General features: G+C 46.2%; 1 protein-coding gene across 1 annotated transcript in view; it reads left to right on the top strand.

The window, feature by feature from the left end:
• Window positions 1–21,883, top strand: part of LMLN (leishmanolysin like peptidase) — an 89,168-nt gene that overhangs the window by 59,034 nt on the left and 8,251 nt on the right. The window contains exons 14-16 of the mRNA XM_038743586.1: window positions 5,476–5,635; window positions 14,088–14,218; window positions 21,301–21,514. Coding sequence (XP_038599514.1) covers window positions 5,476–5,635; window positions 14,088–14,218; window positions 21,301–21,514 — 505 coding nt within the window. The remainder of the gene's footprint in view (window positions 1–5,475; window positions 5,636–14,087; window positions 14,219–21,300; window positions 21,515–21,883) is intronic.

Here is a 21,883-nt window from a genome sequence, read left to right as displayed (position 1 = left end):
ATTCATTCATTCATTCATCATAATAAGAATAATAATAATGATGGCATTCATTCATTCATTCATTCAATGGCATTTATTGAGCGCTTACTGTGTGCAGAGCACTGGACTAAGTGTTTGGGAAGTCCAAGTAGGCAGCACATAGAGACGGTCCCTACCCAGCAGTGGGCTCACAGTCGTTCATTCATTAATAATAATAATAATAATAATGATAGCATTCGTTCATTCATTCATAATAGTAATAGTAATAATGATGGCATTCATTCATTCAATGGCATTTATTGAGCGCTTACTGTGTGCAGAGCACTGGACTAAGCGCTTGGGAATTCCAAGTTAGCAACACATAGAGACGGTCCCTACCCAGCAGTGGGCTCACAGTCGTTCATTCATAATAATAATAATAATGATGGCATTCATTCATTCATTCAATGGCGTTTAGTGAGCACTTAGTGTGTGCAGAGCACTGTACTAAGCGCTTGGGAAGTCCAAGTAGGCAACACATAGAGACGGTCCCTACCCAGCAGTGGGCTCACAGTCGTTCATTCATAATAATAATAATAATGATGATGACATTCGTTCATTCATTCATTCATTCATTCATCATAATAAGAATAATAATAATGATGGCATTCACTCATTCATTCATTCATTCAATGGTATTTATTGAGCGCTTACTGTGTGCAGAGCACTGGACTAAGCGCTTGGGAAGTCCAAGTAGGCAGCACATAGAGACGGTCCCCACCCAGCAGTGGGCTCACAGTCGTTCATTCATAATAATAATAATAAGAATGATGATGACATTCATTCATTCAATGGCATTTATTGAGCGCTTACTGTGTGCAGAGCACTGGACTAAGCGCTTGGGTAGTCCAAGTTGGCAACACATAGAGACGGTCCCTACCCAACAGTGGGCTCACAGTCGTTCATTCATTCATTCATAATAATAATAATAATGATGACATTCGTTCTTTCATTCATTCATTCATTGGCATTTATTGAGCACTTACTGTGTTCAGAGCACTGGACTAAGCGCTTGGGAAGTCCAAGTAGGCAACACATAGAGACGGTCCCCACCCAGCAGTGGGCTCACAGTCGTTCATTCATTCATTCATTCATTCATAATAATGATAATAATAATGATGGCATTCATTCATTCAGTGGCATTTATTGAGTACTTACTGTGTGCAGAGCACTGTACTAAGCGCTTGGGAAGTCCCAGTAGGCAACACATAGAGACGGTCCCTACCCAGCAGTGGGCTCACAGTTGTTCATTCATCCTCATTCATAATAATAATAATGATGGCATTCATTCATTCATTCATTCATTCAATGACATTTATTGAGCGCTTATTGCGTGCAGAGCACTGGACTAAGCGCTTGGGAAGTCCAAGTCGGCAACACATAGAGACAGTCCCTACCCAGCAGTGGGCTCACAGTCGTTCATTCATTCAATTGTATTTATTCTAGACGGTGACTAGACTGTGAGCCCACTGTCGGGTAGGGACCGTCTCTCTATGTGTTGCCAACTTGAACTTCCCAAGCGCTTAGTCCAGTGCTCTGCACACAGTAAGCGCTCAATAAATACAACTGAATGAATGCTGGGTAGGGACCGTCTCGATATGTTGCCAACTTGGACTTCCCAAGCACTTAGCCCAGTGCTCCGCACACAGTAAGCGCTTAATAAATACGATTGAATGAATGAATGAAAATGAATGAATTTATTGTGCGCTTGCTGTGTGCGGAGCACTGGACTAAGCGCTTGGGAAGCACAAGTTGGCAACAACTAGAGACGGTCCCTACCCAACAGTGGGCTCACAGTCTAGAAGGGGGAGACAGACAACAAAACCAAACGTATTCACAAAATAAAATAAATAGAATAAATATGTACAAATAAAATAAATAAATAAATAGAGTAATAAATACATATACGCTGGGGAGGATACAAGGTGATCAGGTTGTCCCACGCGGGGCTCACAGTCTTCATCCCCATTTTCCAGATGAGGGACTGAGGCCCAGAGAAGTGACGCGATTTGCCCAAAGTCACACAGCTGTAAATTGGAGGTGCCGGGATTAGAACCCATGACCTCTGACTCCAAAGCCTGGGCTCTTTCCACTGAGCCATGCTGCTTTTTATTATAGTATTTGTTAAATGCTTTCTTTGTGCAAAGCACTGTTCTAAGCTCCGGGGAGGATACAAGGTGATCACATTGTCCCGTGTGGGGCTCCCAGTCTTCATCCCCATTTTCCAGATGAGGGAACTGAGGCCCAGAGAAGTGAAGTGACTTGCCCAAAGTCACACAGCTGTCAGTTGGAGGAGCTGGGATTTGAACCCATGACCTCTGGCTCCAGAGCCTGGGCTCTTTCCACTGAGCCATGCTGCTTATCATTACGGTATTTGTTAAGCGCTTTCTATGTGCAAAGCACTGTTCTAAGCGCTGGGGCGGTTACAAGGTGATGAGGTTGTCCCATGGGGGGCTCACAGTCTTCATCCCCATTTTCCAGAAGAGGGAACTGAGGCCTAGAGAAGCTAAGTGACTTGCCCAAGGTCACACAGCTGACGATTGGCAGAGTTGGGATTCGAACCCACGACCTCTGACTCCAAAGCCCGGGCTCTTTCCACTGAGCCACACCGCTTCTCTAAGAACTGAGTTCCGATTAGAACTCAGGTCCTTACAGTTGAGGGAACTGAGGCCCAGAGAAGTGAAGTGACTTGCCCACAGTCACCCAGCTGACAATTGGCAGAGCCAGGATAATAATTAATAATAATGGTGGCATTTGTTCATTCATTCATTCATTCATTCAATCGTCTTTATTGAGCGCTTACTGTGTGCAGAGCACTGTACTAAGCGCTTGGGAAGTACAAGTTGTCAACATATAGAGACGGTCCCTACCCAACAGCGGGCTCACAGTCTAGAAGGGGGAGACAGAGAACAAAGCCAAACATATTAAGAAAATAAAATAAATAGAATATGTACAAATAAAATAAATAAATAGAGTAATAAATCCGTACAAACATATATAAATGTGCTGTGGGGAAGGGAAGGAAGTAAGGCAGGGAGGATGGAGAGGGGGAGGTTATGTTGCCAACTTGTACTTCCCAAGCGCTTAGTACAGTGCCCTGCACACGGTAAGTGCTCAATAAATACGATTGATTGATTGAGGGGGAGAGGAAGGAGGGGGGCTCAGTCTGGGAAGGCCTTCTAAGGCCTTTGTTATGCGCTTACTATAATAATAATAATAATAATAGCATTTATTAAGCGCTTACTATGTGCAAAGCACTGTTCTAAGCACTGTGGTGGTTACAAGTGCTGGGGTACTATGTGCAAAGCACTGTTCTAAGCGCTGGGCAGGGATGCAACATGATCAGGCTGTCCCACGGGGGGGGATCACAGTCAATCCCCATTTTCCAGATCGATCAATCAATCAATCAGTCATATTTATTGAGCGCTTACTATGTGCAAAGCACTGTCCTAAGCACTGGGGGGGACACAAGGTGGTCAGGCTGTCCCACGGGGGGGCTCACAGTCAATCCCCATTTTCCAGATCGATCAATCAATCAGTCAATCAATTGTATTTATTGAGCGCTTACTGTGTGCAAAGCACTGTCCTAAGCGCTGGGGGGGACACAAGGTGATCAGGCTGTCCCACGGGGTGGGGGCTCATAGTCAATCCCCATTTTCCAGATCAATCAATCAATCAATCATATTTATTGAACGCTTACTACGTGCAAAGCACTGTCCTAAGTGCTGGGGGGGACACAAGGTGATCAGGCTGTCCCACGGGGGGGCTCACAGTCAATCCCCATTTTCCAGATGAGGTCACTGAGGCCCAGAGAAGCGAAGTGACTTGCCCCCAGTCACACAGCAGGCACGTGGCGGAGCTGGGACTCGAACTCACGACCGCCCGGGCGCTTTTGTCCCCCTCTCCATCCCCCCCATCTTGCCTCCTTCTCTTCCCCACAGCACCTGTGTATATACACAGTATATACATACAGTATATACAGTATATGCGTACTGTGGATATATATATACAGTATACATATACATATACAGTATATATATATAGTATATAGCTACTATTTATATAGTAGATATAAAGTATATATAGTATATACTATAGTATATGCTATATATAGTATATGCTATATATAGTATATACTATAGTATATACTATATATAGTATATGCTTTATAGATAAATAAATAAATGTTATATAGTATATGCTATATATATGATTATTATATAATAATACTATATAGTATATACTATATATATAGTATGTACTATAGTATGTACTATATATAGTATAGTACTACTATACTACTACTATGTACTACTATATAGTATATACTATATATATACTATGTATAGTATATATATACTATATATCATCAATTGTATTTATTGAGCGCTTACTGTGTGCAGAGCACTGTACTAAGCGCTTATACAGTATATATATACAGTATATATAAATATGTTTGTACATATTTATTACTCTATTTATTTATTTATCTTGTACATATCTATTCTATTTATTTTATTTTGTTAGTATGTTTGGTTTTGTTCTCCGTCTCCCCCTTCTAGACTGTGAGCCCACTGTCGGGCAGGGACTGTCTCCATGTGTTGCCAACTTGGACTTCCCAAGCGCTTAGTCCAGTGCTCTGCACACAGTAAGCGCTCAGTAAATACGATTGATGATGATGATGATGATATACTAGATATATATATATATAGTATATCATCATCATATATATATATATGATCATCATCATCATCATATATATATATATATATACAGTATATATATATATATATATACAGTATATATATACAGTATATATATAAATATGTTTGTGCATATTTATTACTCTATTTATTCATTTATCTTACTTGTACATATCTATTCTATTTATTTTATTTTGTTAGTATGTTTGGTTTTGTCGTCCATCTCCCCCTTCTAGACTGTGAGCCCGCTGTCGGGTAGGGACCGTAGAGGTTGCCACCTTGGACTTCCCAAGCGCTTAGTCCAGCGCCCTGCACACAGTAAGCGCTCAATAAATACGATTGATGATGATGATGATGATATACTATATATATATATACATATATATATATATATATACAGTATATATATAAATATGTTTGTACATATTTATTACTCTATTTTACTTGTCCATATCTATTCTATTTATTTTATTTTGTTAGTACGTTTGGTTCTGTCGTCCGTCTCCCCCTTCTAGACTGTGAGCCCACTGTTGTAGAGGCTGCCACCTTGGACTTCCCAAGCGCTTAGTACAGCACTCTGCACATAGTAAGCGCTCAATAAATACAATTGATTGATTGATTAGTAAAGTGATCTGCACACAGTAAGCGCTCAATACATACGATTGATTGATTGATTGAGGAGGGGAAGGGGGTAGGGCAGAGGGAGGCCCTCTTCCTCAGGCCCTCCGCCCGACTGACGGGTGCGTCCAAACAGTACTTCGACCAGCTGAGCGGCGTCCCGGCGGCGGACCTCGCCCACCACGGGGGCTCGGTGGCCATCGCCGACTACTGCCCGTTCGGCCAGGAGTTCAGCTGGCGCGCCAGCGGAGACGTCCAGCGCAGCTCCGACTGCCGCCTGCCCGAGAACCAGCCAGGTCGGAGGGCCCGGGGGGCGGGCGGCGTCCACCGCGGGGGGGATCCCATCCCGCGGGCGAGTGGACTAGACACCTCCGGCGGGCACGGCGCGGGAATCATCGTCATAATAATGATGGCGTTTATTAAGTGCTTACTATGTGCCAAGCATTCATTCATTCATTCATTCAATCTCATTTATTGAGCGCTTACTATGTGCCAAGCATTCATTCATTCATTCAGTCAGTCTCATTTATTGAGCGCTTACTGTGCCAAGCATTCATTCATTCATTCATTCAATCTCATTTATTGAGCGCTTACTATGTGCCAAGCGTTCATTCATTCATTCAATCTCATTTATTGAGCGCTTACTATGTGCCAAGCATTCATTCATTCATTCAATCTCATTTATTGAGCGCTTACTATGTGCCAAGCATTCATTCATTCATTCAAGCTCATTTACTGAGCGCTTACTATGTGCCAAGCATTCATTCATTCATTCATTCAATCTCATTTATTGAGCGCTTACTATGTGCCAAGCATTCATTCATTCATTCATTCAAGCTCATTTACTGAGCGCTTACTATGTGCCAAGCATTCATTCATTCATTCATTCAATCTCATTTATTGAGCGCTTACTGTGTGCCAAGCATTCATTCATTCATTCATTCAATCTCATTTATTGAGCGCTTACTGTGTGCCAAGCATTCATTCATTCATTCATTCAAGCTCATTTATTGAGCGCTTACTATGTGCCAAGCATTCATTCATTCATCCATTCAATCTCATTTATTGAGCGCTTACTATGTGCCAAGCATTCATTCATTCATCCATTCAATCTCATTTATTGAGCGCTTACTGTGTGCCAAGCATTCATTCATTCATTCATTCAAGCTCATTTATTGAGCGCTTACTATGTGCCAAGCATTCATTCATTCATCCATTCAATCTCATTTATTGAGCGCTTACTATGTGCCAAGCATTCATTCATTCATTCATTCAAGCTCTTTTATTGAGCGCTTACTATGTGCCAAGCATTCATTCATTCATTCAAGCTCATTTATTGAGCGCTTACTATGTGCCAAGCATTCATTTATTCATTCATTCAGTCTCATTTATTGGGCGCTTACTATGTGCCAAGCATTCATTCATTCATTCATTCAGTCTCACTTATTGAGCGCTTACTGTGTGCCAAGCATTCATTCATTCATTCATTCAATCTCATTTATTGAGCGCTTACTATGTGCCAAGCATTCATTCATTCATTCATTCAATCTCATTTATTGAGCGCTTACTATGTGCCAAGCATTCATTCATTCATTCATTCATTCAATCTCATTTATTGAGCACTTACTGTGTGCCAAGCATTCATTCATTCATTCATTCAATCTCATTTATTGAGCGCTTACTGTGTGCCAAGCATTCATTCATTCATTCATTCAATCTCATTTATTGAGCGCTTACTGTGTGCCAAGCATTCATTCATTCATTCATTCAATCTCATTTATTGAGCGCTTACTATGTGCCAAGCATTCATTCATTCATTCATTCAATCTCATTTATTGAGCACTTACTGTGTGCCAGGCATTCATTCATTCATTCAATCTCATTTATTGAGCGCTTACTATGTGCCAAGCATTCATTCATTCATTCATTCAAGCTCATTTATTGAGCGCTTACTGTGTGCCAAGCATTCATTCATTCATTCATTCAATCTCATTTATTGAGCACTTACTACGTGCCAAGCATTCATTCATTCATTCATTCAATCTCATTTATTGAGCGCTTACTATGTGCCAAGCATTCATTCATTCATTCAATCTCATTTATTGAGCGCTTACTATGTGCCAAGCATTCATTCATTCATTCATTCAATCTCATTTATTGAGCGCTTACTGTGCCAAGCATTCATTCATTCATTCATTCAAGCTCATTTATTGAGCGCTTACTATGTGCCAAGCATTCATTCATTCATTCATTCAATCTCATTTATTGAGCGCTTACTGTGCGCACGGCACTGTACTAAGCGCTTGGGAAGTACAAATCGGCAACATATAGAGGCGGTCCCTACCCAACAACGGGCACTGTTGTAAGCGCTGATAACGGTGGTATTTGGGAAGCGCTTCCTGCGTGCCAGGCACTGTGCTGAGCGCTGGGGCGGTTACAAGGTGATGCAGGAATCATCGTAATAATAATGATGGCATTTATTAAGCGCTTACTATGTGCCAAGCATTCATTCATTCATTCAGTCTCATTTATTGAGCGCTTACTGTGTGCAGAGCACTGGACTAAGCGCTTGGGAAGTCCAAGCTGGCAACATCTAGAGACGGTCCCTACCCGACAACGGGCACTGTTGTAAGCGCTGATAACGGTGGTATTTGGGAAGCGCTTCCTGCGTGCCAGGCACTGTGCTGAGCGCCGGGGCAGTTACAAGGTGATCGGGTGGTCCCACGACGCGGGAATCATCATCATAATAATGATGGCGTTTATTAAGCGCTTACTATGTGCCAAGCATTCATTCGTTCATTCAATCAATCTCATTTATTGAGCGCTTACTGTGCGCACAGCACTGTACTGAGCGCTTGGGAAGTACAAATCGGCAACATATAGAGACGGTTCCTACCCAACAACGGGCACTGTTGTAAGCGCTGATAACGGTGGTATTTGGGAAGCGCTTCCTGTGTGCCAGGCATTTATTAAGCGCTTACTATGTGCCAAGCATTCATTCATTCATTCATTCATTCAATCTCATTTATTGAGCGCTTACTGAGCGCACAGCACTGTACTAAGCGCTTGGGAAGTACAAATCGGCAACATCTAGAGACAGTCCCTACCCAACAATGGGCACTGTTGTAAGCGCTGATAACGGTGGTATTTGGGAAGCGCTTCCTGCGTGCCAGGCACTGTGCTGAGCGCCGGGGCGGTTACAAGGTGATCGGGTGGTCCCACGGCGCGGGGGGCTCATAGTCTTAGACTGTGAGCCTTCTGGGCTCTAGATGTTGCCGACTTGGACTCTCCCAAGCGCTTAGTCCAGTGCTCTGCACACAGTAAGCGCTCAGTAAATACGATTGATTGATTGATTGATTCATCCCCCCGCCACAGATGAGGGCACTGAGGCCCAGAGAAGTGAAGTGGCTTGCCCCAAGTCGCACAGCGGACAAGTGGGGGAGCCGGGATTTGAACCCATGGCCTCTGACTCAATGAATGAATCAATCAATCATATTTATTGAGCGCTTACTGTGTGCAGAGCACTGTACTAAGCGCTTGGGAAGGACAAGTTGGCAACATATAGAGACGGTCCCGACCCAACAGTGGGCCAAAGCCCAGGCTCTTTCCACTGAGCCAGATGATAATAATGGTATTTGTGAAGCGCTTCCTATGTGCCAGGCACTGTACTGAGCGCTGGGGCGGTTACAAGGTGATCAGGTTGCCCCACCGGGGGGCTCACAGTCTTCATCCCCATTTTACAGATGAGGAAACTGAGGCCCAGTGAGGTGACTTGCCCAAAGTCACACAGCTGACAAGTGGCAGAGCCGGGATTTGAACCCGTGATCTCTGACTCCAAAGCCCGGGCTCTTTCCACTGAGTCAGATAATAATAATGGTATCTGTGAAGCACTTCCTGTGTGCCAGGCGCTGTACTGAGCGCTGGGGAGGTTACAAGGTGATCAGGTTGTCCCACCTGGGGGCTCATAGTCTTCATCCCCATTTTATAGATGAGGGAACTGAGCCCAGAGAAGTGAAGTGACCTGCCCAAAGTCACACAGCTGACAGTTGGCGGAGCCTGGATTTGAACCCATGACCTCCGACTCCCAAGCCTGTGCTCTTTCCACTGAGCCACGCTGCTTCTCTGCAGCTCTTTTTATAATAATGGCATTTATTAAGTGCTTACTATGTGCCAAGCACTGTTCTAAGCACTGGGGATAATAATAATGATGGCATTTATTAAGTGCTTACTATGTGCAAAGCACTGTTCTAAGCGCTGGGGAGGATACAAGGTGATCAGATTGACCCACGTGGAGCTCACAGTTTTAATCCCCATTTTCCAGATGAGGGAACTGAGGCCCAGAGAAGTGAAGTGACTTGCCCAAAGTCACCCAGCTGACAAGTGGCGGAGCCGGGATTTGAACCCATGACCTCTGACTCCAAAGCCCGGGCTCTTTCCACTGAGCCAGATGATAATAATAGTATCTGTGAAGCGCTTCCTGTGTGCCAGGCACTGTACTGAGCGCTGGGGAGGTTACAAGGTGATCAGGTTGTCCCACCTGGGGGCTCACAGTCTTCATCCCCATTTTACAGATGAGGAAACTGAGGCCCAGTGAGGTGACTTGCCCAGAGTCACACAGCTGACAAGAGGCGGAGCCGGGATTTGAACCCATGACCTCTGACTCCAAAGCCCGGGCTCTTTCCACTGAGCCAGATGATAATAATAGTATCTGTGAAGCGCTTCCTGTGTGCCAGGCACTGTACTGAGCGCTGGGGAGGTTACAAGGTGATCAGGTTGTCCCACCGGGGGGGCTCACAGTCTTCATCCCCATTTTACAGATGAGGGAACTGAGGCCCAGAGAAGTGAAGTGACTTGCCCCAAGTCGCACAGCGGACAAGTGGCGGAGCCAGGATTTGAACCCGTGACCTCTGACTCCAAAGCCCGGGCTCTTTCCACTGAGCCAGATGATAATAATGGTATCTGTGAAGCGCTTCCTGTGTGCCAGGCACTGTACTGAGCGCTGGGGAGGATACAAGGTGATCAGGTTGGCCCACGGGGGGCTCACAGTCTTCATCCCCATTTTACAGATGAGGGAACTGAGGCCCAGAGAAGTGAAGTGACTTGCCCCAAGTCGCACAGCGGACAAGTGGCGGAGCTGGGATTTGAACCCGTGACCTCTGACGCCAAAGCCCGGGCTCTTTCCACTGAGCCGGATGATAATAATGGGATCTGTGAAGCGCTTCCTGTGTGCCAGGCACTGTGCTGAGCGCTGGGGAGGTTACAAGGGGATAATAATAATGATGATGGCATTTATTAAGCGCTTACTCTGTGCAAAGCACTGTTCTAAGCGTTGGGGAGGTTCCAAGGTAATCGCGTTGTCCCACCTGGGGGCTCACAGTCTTCATCCCCATTTTACAGATGAGGCAACTGAGGCCCAGAGAAGTTAACGTGATCAGGTTGTCCCATGTGGGGCCTACAGTCTTCATCCCCATTTTACAGATGAGGCAACTGAGGCCCAGAGAAGTTAACGTGATCAGGTTGTCCCACGGGGGGCTCACAGTCTTCATCCCCATTTTACAGATGAGGCAACTGAGGCCCAGAGAAGTTAACGTGATCAGGTTGTCCCACGTGGGGGGCTCACACTCTTCATCCCCATTTTACAGATGAGGCAACTGAGGCCCAGAGAAGTTAACGTGATCAGGTTGTCCCATGTGGGGCCTACAGTCTTCATCCCCATTTTCCAGATGAGGCAGCTGAGGCCCAGAGAAGTTAACGTGATCAGGTTGTCCCACAGGGGGCTCACAGTCTTCATCCCCATTTTACAGATGAGGCAACTGAGGCCCAGAGAAGTTAACGTGATCAGGTTGTCCCACGTGGGGCCTACAGTCTTCATCCCCATTTTACAGATGAGGCAGCTGAGGCCCAGAGAAGTTAAAACGTGATCAGGTTGTCCCCGGGGGGGCTCACAGTCTTCATCCCCATTTTACAGATGAGGGAACTGAGGCCCAGAGAAGTTAACATGATCAGGTTGTCCCTTGGGGGGGCTCACAGTCTTCATCCCCATTTTACAGATGAGGCAACTGAGGCCCAGAGAAGTTAAAACCTGATCAGGTTGTTCCGGGGGGCGCTCACAGTCTTCATCCCCATTTTACAGATGAGGCAACTGAGGCCCAGAGAAGTTAACGTCATCAGGTTGTCCCATGTGGGGCCTACAGTCTTCATCCCCATTTTACAGATGAGGCAACTGAGGCCCAGAGAAGTTAACGTGATCAGGTTGTCCCACGGGGGGCTCACAGTCTTCATCCCCATTTTACAGATGAGGCAGCTGAGGCCCAGAGAAGTTAACGTGATCAGGTTGTCCCACGGGGGGCTCACACTCTTCATCCCCATAGAGTGTGAGAGAACATAGAGAGACGGTCCCTACCCAACGGTGCGCTCTCAGTCTAAAAGAAGCAGCGTGGCTCGGTGGAAAGAGCCCGGGCTTTGGAGTCAGAGGTCATGGGTTCAAATCCTGCCTCCGCCAACTGTCAGCTGTGTGACTTTGGGCAAGTCACTTCACTTCTCTGGGCCTCAGTTCCCTCATCTGGAAAATGGGGATTAAAACTGTGAGCCCCCCGTGGGACAACCTGAACACCTTGTAACCTCCCCAGCGCTTAGAACAGTGCTTTGCACATAGTAAGCGCTTAACAAATGCCATTATTATTATTATTATTATTATTATTATTGTAAGCACTTAGTAAAAAGCCCTCTGTTGGGTAGGGACTGTCTCTCTATGTTGCCAACTTGTACTTCCCAAGCGCTTAGTACAGTGCTCTGCACGCAGTAAGCGCTCAATAAATACAATTTATAATAATGATGGCATTTATTAAGCGCTTACTATGTGCAGAGCTCTATTCTAAGCGCTGGGGGATACAAGGTGATCAAGTTGTCCCACGTGGGGCTCACAGTCTTAATCCCCATTTTACAGATGAGGGAACTGAGGCTCAGAGAAGGTAAGTGACTTGCCCAAGGTCACACAGCAGACGTGGTGGAGTTGGGATTTGAACCCATGACCTCTGACTCCAAAGCCCGGGCTCTTTTCCACTGAGCCACGCTGCTTCTCTAATCAATTGATTGATTGATTGATTATTATTGGAAGCAGCGTGGCTCAGTGGAAAGAGCCCGGGCTTTGGAGTCAGAGGTCATGGGTTCAAATCCTGCCTCTGCCAATTGCCAGCTGTGTGACTTTGGGCAAGTCACTTCGCTTCTCTGGGCCTCAGTTCCCTCATCTGGAAAATGGGGATGAAGGCCGTGAGCCCCCCGTGGGACAACCTGATCACCTTGCATCCCCCCCACAGCTCTCAGAACAGTGCTTTGCACATAGTAAGCGCTTAACAAATGCCATCATTATTATTATTATTATTATTAATATTATAGTAAGTGCTTAGTAAAAATGTCAGTATTATTGGAAGCAGCGTGGCTCAGTGGAAAGAGCCCAGGCTTTGGAGTCCGAGGTCATGGGTTCAAATGCCGGCTCTGCCAATTGCCAGCTGTGTGACTTTGGGCAACTCACTTCACTTCTCTGCGCCTCAGTTCCCTCATCTGGAAAATGGGGATTAATCAATCAATCAACCAATCGTATTTATTGAGCGCTTCCTGTGTGCAGAGCACTGGACTAAGCGCTTGGGAAGTCCAAGTTGGCAACATAGAGAGACGGTCCCGACCCAACAGTGGGCTCACAGTCTAAAAGAAGCAGTGTGGCTCAGTGGAAAGAGCCCGGGCTTTGGAGTCAGAGGTCATGGGTTCAAATCCTGTCTCCACCAACTGTCAGCTGTGTGACTTTGGGCAAGTCCCTTCACTTCTCTGTGCCTCAGTTCCCTCATCTGTAAAATGGGGATTAAAACTGTGAGCCCCCCGTGGGACACCCTGATCACCTTGTAACCTCCCCAGCGCTTAGAACAGTGCTTTGCACATAGTAAGCGCTTAACAAATACCATTATTATTATTATTATTATTAAAAGGGGATGAAGACTGTGAGCCCTCCGTGGGACAACCTCATCACCTTGTAACCTCCCCAGCGCTTAGAACAGTGCTTTGCACATAGTAAGCGCTTAACAAATACCATTATTATTATTATTAAAAGGGGATGAAGACTGTGAGCCCTCCGTGGGACAATCTCATCACCTTGTAACCTCCCCAGTACTTAGAACAGTGCTTTGCACATAGTAAGCGCTTAACAAATACCATTATTATTATTATTATTAATAAAAGGGGATGAAGACTGTGAGCCCCCCGTGGGACAACCTCATCACCCTGTAACCTCCCCAGCGCTTAGAACAGTGCTTTGCACATAGTAAGCGCTTAACAAATACCATTATTATTATTATAATAATTATTATTATTATCATTATCATTATTATTATTATTAAAAGGGGATGAAGACTGTGAGCCCTCCGTGGGCCAACCTCATCACCTTGGAACCTCCCCAGCGCTTAGAACAGTGCTTTGCACATAGTAAGCGCTTAACAAATGCCATTATTATTATTATTATTATTATTATTATCATTATCATCATTATCATTATTATTATTATTAAAAGGGGATGAAGACTGTGAGCCCCCCGTGGGCCAACCTCATCACCTTGTAACCTCCCCAGCGCTTAGAACAGTGCTTTGCACATAGTAAGCGCTTAATAAATGCTGTTATTATTATTATTATCATTATCATTATTATTATTATTATTATTATTATTATTATTACTGTGCTCTCCCATCCCGTCCCCTCCTCCAGAGCCGGCCAAGAACTTGGGCGTGGAGAAGTACGGGCCGCACTCGGCCTGCCTGCTCCAGGAGAGTCCCTTCGTCATGGAGCGCTGCGAGCAGAGCCTCAGTTATCCCGACTGGGGCAGCGGCTGCTACCAGGTAAGTCGAGGCAGCCCCCCACCCCGTCCAGGGGTCCAGGACTCACCGGGACCCGGGTTCGAATCCCGGCCCCGCCACAGCACTGTTCTAAGCGCTGGGGGATTTACAAGGTGATCAGGTTGTCCCACGCGGGGGCTCACAGTCTCCATCCCCATTTGACAGATGAGGGAACTGAGGCCCGGAGAAGTGAAGTGACTTGCCCAAAGTCACACAGTTGACAAGTGGCGGAGCCAGGATTTGAACCCATGACTCCAAAGCCCGGGCTCTTTTCCACTGAGCCACACTTGTCAGCTGTGTGACCCCCCCCCCCCCCCCCCCCCCCCGCCCAGTGTTCCGGGACTCACCAGGACCCGGGTTCGAATCCTGGCCCCGCCACTATTTTTTTTTTAATGGCATTTATTAAGCACTTACTATGTGCAGAGCACTGTTCTAAGCGCTGGGGAGGTTACAAGGTGATCAGGTGGTCCCACGCGGGGGATCACAGTCTCCATCCCCATTTGACAGATGAGGGAACTGAGGCCCGGAGAAGCGACGTGACTCGCCCAGAGTCACGCAGTTGACAAGTGGTGGAGCCGGGATTTGAACCCGTGACCTCTGACTCCAAAGCCCGGGCTTTTTCCACTGAGCCACACTTGTCAGCTGTGTGACCCCCTCTCCCCCGCCCAGTGGTCCGGGACTCTCCAGGACCCAGGTTCGAATCCCAGCCCCGCCTCTTCTTTTTTTCTTTTAAATGGCATTTATTAAGCACTTACTATGTGCAGAGCACTGGTCTAAGCGCTGGGGAATTTACAAGGTGATCAGGTGGTCCCACGTGGGGGCTCATAGTCTGCATCCCCATTTGACAGATGAGGGAACTGAGGCCCGGAGAAGCGAAGTGACCTGCCCAAAGCCACACAGTTGACAAGTGGTGGAGACGGGATTTGAACCCATGACCTCTGACTCCAAAGCCCGGGCTCTTTTCCACTGAGCCACACTTGTCGGCTGTGTGACTTCGCTTCTCTGGGCCTCAGTGACCTCATCTGGAAAATGGGGATGAAGACTGTGAGCCCCCCGTGGGACAACCTTATCTCCTTGTAACCTCCCCAGCGCTTAGAACAGTGCTTTGCACATAGTAAGTGCTTGATAAATGCCATCATTATTATTATTATTATCTGGAAAATGGGGGTGAAGACTGGGAGCCCCCCCCATGGGACAACCTGATCTCCTTGTAACCTCCCCAGCGCTTAGAACAGTGCTGAGCACATAGTAAGCGCTTAATAAATGCCATAATTATTATTATTATTATTATCTGGAAAATGGGGGTGAAGACTGTGAGCCCCCCGTGGGACAACCTGATCTCCTTGTAACCTCCCCAGCGCTTAGAACAGTGCTGGGCACATAGTAAGCGCTTAATAAATGCCATCATCATTATTATTATTATCTGGAAAATGGGGGTGAAGACTGTGAGCCCCCCCCCCCCGTGGGACAACCTGATCACCTTGTAACCTCCCCAGCGCTTAGAACAGTGCTGGGCACATAGTAAGCGCTTAATAAATGCCATTATTATTATTATTATTATCTGGAAAATGGGGGTGAAGACTGTGAGCCCCCCGTGGGACAACCTGATCGCCTTGTAACCTCCCCAGCGCTTAGAACAGTGCTGGGCACATAGTAAGCGCTTAATAAATGCCATTATTATTATTATTATTATTATTATTATTATTATTATTATTATTATCATTATCTGGAAAATGGGGGTGAAGACTGCGAGCCCCACAGGGGACAACCTGATCTCCTTGTAACCTCCCCAGCGCTTAGAACAGTGCTGGGCACATAGTAAGCGCTTAATAAATGCCATTATTATTATTATTATTATCATTATTATTATTATTATTATTATTATCTGGAAAATGGGGGTGAAGACTGGGAGCCCCCCGTGGGACAACCTGATCTCCTTGTAACCTCCCCAGCGCTTAGAACAGTGCTTTGCACATAGTAAGGAGAAGCCGCGTGGCTCAGTGGAAAGAGCCCGGGCTTTGGAGTCAGAGGTCACGGGTTCAAATCGCGGCTCCGCCACCTGTCAGCTGGGTGACTTTGGGCAGGTCACTTCACTTCTCTGGGCCTCAGTTCCCTCATCTGGAAAATGGGGATTAAAACAGTGAGCCCCCCCCCCAGTGGGACAACCTGATCACCTTGTAACCTCCCCAGCGCTTAGAACAGTGCTCTGCACATAGTAAGCGCTGAACAAATACCAAAAAAAACAAATACCAACAGAATTATTATTATTATTCTCTGGGCCTCAGTTCCCTCGTCTGTTAAAAACAAAAAAAAGGGGGGGATTCGTTCATTCAGTCATATTTATTGAGCGCTTACTGTGTGCAGAGCACTGGACTAAGCGCTTGGGAAGTCCAAATCGGCAACATCTAGAGACGGTCCCTACCCAACAACGGGCTCACGGTCTAGAAGGGGGATACAGACAAAAAAACAAAACAAGTAGATGGGTGTCAATAATAATAATAATAATAATGATAATGGCATTTATTAAGCGCTTACTATGTGCAAAGCGCTGTTCTAAGCGCTGAAGGTGATCAGGTTGCCCCACGGGGGGCTCACAGTCTTCCTCCCCATTTTACAGAGGAGGGAACTGAGGCCCAGAGAAGTGAAGTGACTTGCCCAAAGTCACACAGCTGACAATTGACGGAGTCGGGATTTGAACCCATGACCTCTGACTCCAAAGCCCGGGCTCTTTCCACTGAGCCACGCTGCTTCCCTACCATCCGAAGAAATGGAATTATAGCTATGTAAATAGAATGATAGTCATTCATTCATTCATTCATTGAATCGTATTTATTGAGCGCTTTCTGTGTGTAGAGCACTGTACTAAGCGCTTGGGAAGTACAAGTTGGGAACATCTAGAGACGGTCCCTATCCAACAGCGGGCTCACAGTCTAGAAGTGGGAGACAGACAACAAAGCAAAACATATGGACAGGTGTCAGGTGGTCAGAACAAATAGAATTAAAGCTAAATATATGTTGCCAACTTGTACTCCCCAAGCGCTTAGTACAGTGCTCTGCACACAGTAAGCGCTCAATAAATACGATTGATTGATTGATAAATAATAATAATAATGGCATTTATTAAGCACTTACTATGTGCAAAGCACTGTTCTAAGCACTGGGGAGGTTACGAGGTGATCAGGTTGTCCCTCAGGGGGCTCACGGTCTTCATCCCCATTTTGCAGATGAGGTCACTGAGGCCCAGAGAGGTGAAGTGACTTAATAATAATAATGGTGGCATTTATTAAGCGCTTACTCTGTGCAAAGCACTGTCCTACGCGCTGGGGAGGTTACAAGGTGATCAGGTTGTCCCACGGGGGGCTCACGGTCTTCATCCCCGTTTTACAGATGAGGTCACTGAGGCCCAGAGAGGTGAAGTGACTTAATAATAATAATAATGATGATGGCATTTATTAAGCGCTTACTCTGTGCAAAGCACTGTCCTATGTGCTGGGGAGGTTACAAGGTGATCAGGTTGTCCCACGGGGGGCTCACGGTCTTCATCCCCGTTTTACAGATGAGGTCACTGAGGCCCAGAGAGGTGAAGTGACTTAATAATGATAATAATGATGGCATTTATTAAGCGCTTACTCTGTGCAAAGCACTGTCCTACGTGCTGGGGAGGTTACAAGGTGATCAGGTTGTCCCACGGGGGGCTCACGGTCTTCATCCCCGTTTTACAGATGAGGTCACTGAGGCCCAGAGAGGTGAAGTGACTTAATAATAATACTAATGATGATGGCATTTATTAAGCGCTTACTCTGTGCAAAGCACTGTTCTAAGCGCTGAGGAGGTTACAAGGTGATCTGGGTGTCCCACGGGGGGCTCACGGTCTTCATCCCCATTTTACAGATGAGGTCACTGAGGCCCAGAGAGATGAAGTGACAATAATAATAATGATGGCATTTGTTAAGCACTTACTATGTGCAAAGCACTGTTCTAAGCGCTGGGGGGGTTACAAGGTGATCAGGTTGTCCCTCAGGGGGCTCATGGTCTTCATCCCCATTTGACAGATGAGGGAACTGAGGCCCAGAGGAGTGAAGTGACTCGCCCAAAGTCACCCAGCTGGCGATTGGCAGAGCCGGGATTTGAACCCATGACCTCTGACTCCAAAGCCCGGGCTCTTTCCCACGCTGCTTCTCCTGGGAGCGAGTCGGGGCGAGGCAGAAGGGAATGGGAGAAGAGTTGGAGAAGAGGTCACCCTTCGGGTCGGGGGTCCGTCCCATCCCAGGGGAAGGAGCGGCCTGGTCCGCCCACTCGGGATGCCGGGCCGGGGACTCATTCATTCATTCCTTCATTCATTCAATCACATTTATTGAGCGCTTACTGTGTGCAGAGCACTGGACTAAGCGCTTGGGAAGTCCAAGTTGGCAACATCTAGAGATGGTCCCTACCCGACAGTGGGCTCACAGTCTAGAAGGGGGGGACTCATTCATTTATTCATTCATTCATTCATTCATTCAATCGTATTTATTGAGCGCTTACCGTGTGCAGAGCACTGGACTAAGCTCTTGGGAAGTCCAAGTTGGCAACATATCAGTCCCTACCCAACAGTGGGCTCACAGTCTAGAAACGGGGGGACTCATTCATTCATTCAATCGTATTTATTGAGCGCTTACTGTGTGCAGAGCACTGTACTAAGCACTTGGGAAGTCCAAGTCGGCAACATCTAGAGACGGTCCCTACCCAACAGCGGGCTCACAGTCTAGAACGGGGAGAGAGAGAACAAAACCGAACATGTGGACAGGTGTTAAGTCATCGGAATAAATAGAAATAAAGCTAGATGCCCATCATTAACAAAATAGATAGAATAGTCAATATGGACGAGTAAAATAGAGTAATAAATTCATTCATTCATTCAATCGTATTTATTGAGCGCTTACTGTGTGCAGAGCACTGGACTAAGCGCTTGGGAAGTCCAAGTTGGCAACATATAGAGGCGGTCCCTACCCGACAGCGGGTTCACAGTCTAGAAGGGGGGACTCATTCATTCATTCATTCATTCATTCAATCGTATTTATTGAGCGCTTACTGTGTGCAGAGCACTGGACTAAGCGCTTGGGAAGTCCAAGTTGGCAATTTATAGAGACAGTCCCTACCCAACAGCGGGCTCACAGTCTAGAAGGGGGGGACTCATTCATTCATTCATTCATTCAATCGTATTTATTGAGCGCTTCCTGTGTGCAGAGCACTGGACTAAGCGCTTGGGAAGTCCAAGTTGGCAACGTCTAGAGACGGTCCCTACCCAACAGCGGGCTCACAGTCCAGAAGGGGGGGACTCATTCATTCCTTCATTCATTCAATTGTATTTACTGAGCGCTTACTGTGTGCAGAGCACTGGACTAAGCGCTTGGGAAGTCCAAGTTGGCAACGTCTAGAGACGGTCCCTACCCAACAGCGGGCTCACAGTCTAGAAGGGGGGGACTCATTCATTCATTCATTCAATTGTATTTATTGAGCGCTTACCGTGTGCAGAGCACTGTTCTAAGCGCTTGGGAAGTCCAAGTCGGCAACATATGGAGACAGTCCCTACCCAACAGCGGGCTCACAGTCTAGAAGGGGGAGACAGAGAACAAAACCAAACATATTAACAAAATAAAATGAATAGACTAAATATGTCCAAATAAAATAAATAAATAAATAGAGTAATAAATACATACAAACATATATACATATATACAGGTCCCTCCGCACATCTGCCAAGCTGGCTCTCTTCCTCCCTTCAAGGCCCTACTGAGCGCTCACCTCCTCCAGGAGGCCTTCCCACACTGAGCCCCTTCCTTCCCCTCCCCCTCATCCCCCTCTCCTTCCCCCCATCTTACCTCCTTCCCTTCCCCACAGCACCTGTATAGATGGATATAAGTTTGCACGTATTTATTACTCTATTTTATTTGTACATATTTATTCTATTCATTTTATTTTGTTTATATGTTTGGTTCTGTCATCCATCTCCCCTTTCTAGACTGTGAGCCCGCCGTTGGGTCGGGACCGTCTCTAGATGTTGCCAACTTGGACTCCCCAAGCGCTTAGTCCAGTGCTCTGCACACAGTAAACGCTCAGTAAATACGATTGAATGAATGAATGAATGAATATTTTTAATTATTTCATTTGTACATATTTATTCTATTTTATTTGGTGAATATGTTTTGTTTTGTCGTCCGTCTCCACCTTCTAGCCTGTGAGCCCACTGTTGGGTAGGGACTGTCTCTACATGTTGCCAACTTGGACTTCCCAAGCACTTAGTACAGTGCTCTGCACGCAGTGAGCTCTCTGTAAATACGATTGAATGAATGAATGAATATTTTTCTTTATTTTATTTGTACATATTTATTCTTTTTATTTTATGTGGTGAATATGTTTTGTCGTCTGTCTCCCCCTTCTAGACTGTGAGCCCACTGTTGGGTAGGGACCGTCTCTATACGTTGCCAACTTGTACTTCCCAAGCACTTAGTCCAGTGCTCTGCACACAGTAAGCGCTCAGTAAATCCAACTGAATGAATGAATATTTATTTTTATTTATTTTATTTGCACATTTTTATTCTATTTGATTTGGTGAATACGTTTTGTTTCGTTGTCCGTCTCCCCCTTCTAGACTGTGAGCCCACCGTTGGGTAGGGACCGTCTCTAGATGTTGCCAACTTGGACTTCCCAAGCGCTTAGTCCAGTGCTGTGCACACAGTAAGCGCTCAGTAAATCCGATTGAATGAATATTTACTTTTATTTATTTTATTTGCACATTTTCATTCTGTTTAATTGATTTGGTGAATATGTTTGGTTCCGTCGTCCGTCTCCCCCTTCTAGACTGTGAGCCCGCCGTCAGGTAGGGACCGTCTTTAGATGTTGCCAACTTGGACTTCCCAAGCGCTTAGTCCAGTGCTCTGCACGCAGTAAGCGCTCAATAAATACGATTGATTGATTGATTGATTGAATGAATGAATGAATGAACAGGTGCTGTGGGCACAGAGGACCAGCCCAGGAGGGAAGGCCGGTGGCCGGGGCGCGGGCATCTCTGGGGCATCAGGGTTCTGGCTGCCTTCCTTCACCAGGTGACCTGCTCCCCCAGCGGCTTGGACGTCTGGGTCCAGGACTCAGTTTACCCCTGCAGCCGGGCCGGGCAGGTCCTGCCGGTCAGCGCCCAGGCCGACGGATGGGTCCACGGTGGCAGCCTGCTGTGCCCGTCCTGCCAGGACTTCTGCGACCGCTGCCCACCGGAGCGGGACCCCTCGCCCCTCATCAATTTCACCCGGACCTCCCCGTTGGGTGAGTGGCATCGGGCCGGGGGGACGCGGGAGGGTCGTCGCCGAGAGCCGTGACAATAATGATAATAATAATAATAATAATAATAATAATAATAATAATGACAATAATAATAATGATGGCATTTCTTAAGCGCTTACTATGTGCAAAGCACTGTTCTCAGGTAATAAGAATGATGGCATTTCTTAAGCGCTTACTCTGTGCAAAGCACTGTTCTCAGATAATAATGACAATAATAATAATGATGGCATTTAGTAAGTGCTTACTATGTGCAAAGCACTGTTCTCAGATAATGATGATGGCATTTCTTAAGCGCTTACTCTGGGCAAAGCACTGTTCTCAGATAATAATGACAATAATAATGATAATGAT

Source organism: Tachyglossus aculeatus, chromosome 1 (genome assembly GCF_015852505.1).
Source record: "Tachyglossus aculeatus isolate mTacAcu1 chromosome 1, mTacAcu1.pri, whole genome shotgun sequence".
NCBI lineage: Eukaryota > Metazoa > Chordata > Mammalia > Monotremata > Tachyglossidae > Tachyglossus > Tachyglossus aculeatus.
Note: the sequence above shows the minus strand (reverse complement) of the source record. Positions and strands in the feature narration are given on the sequence as shown.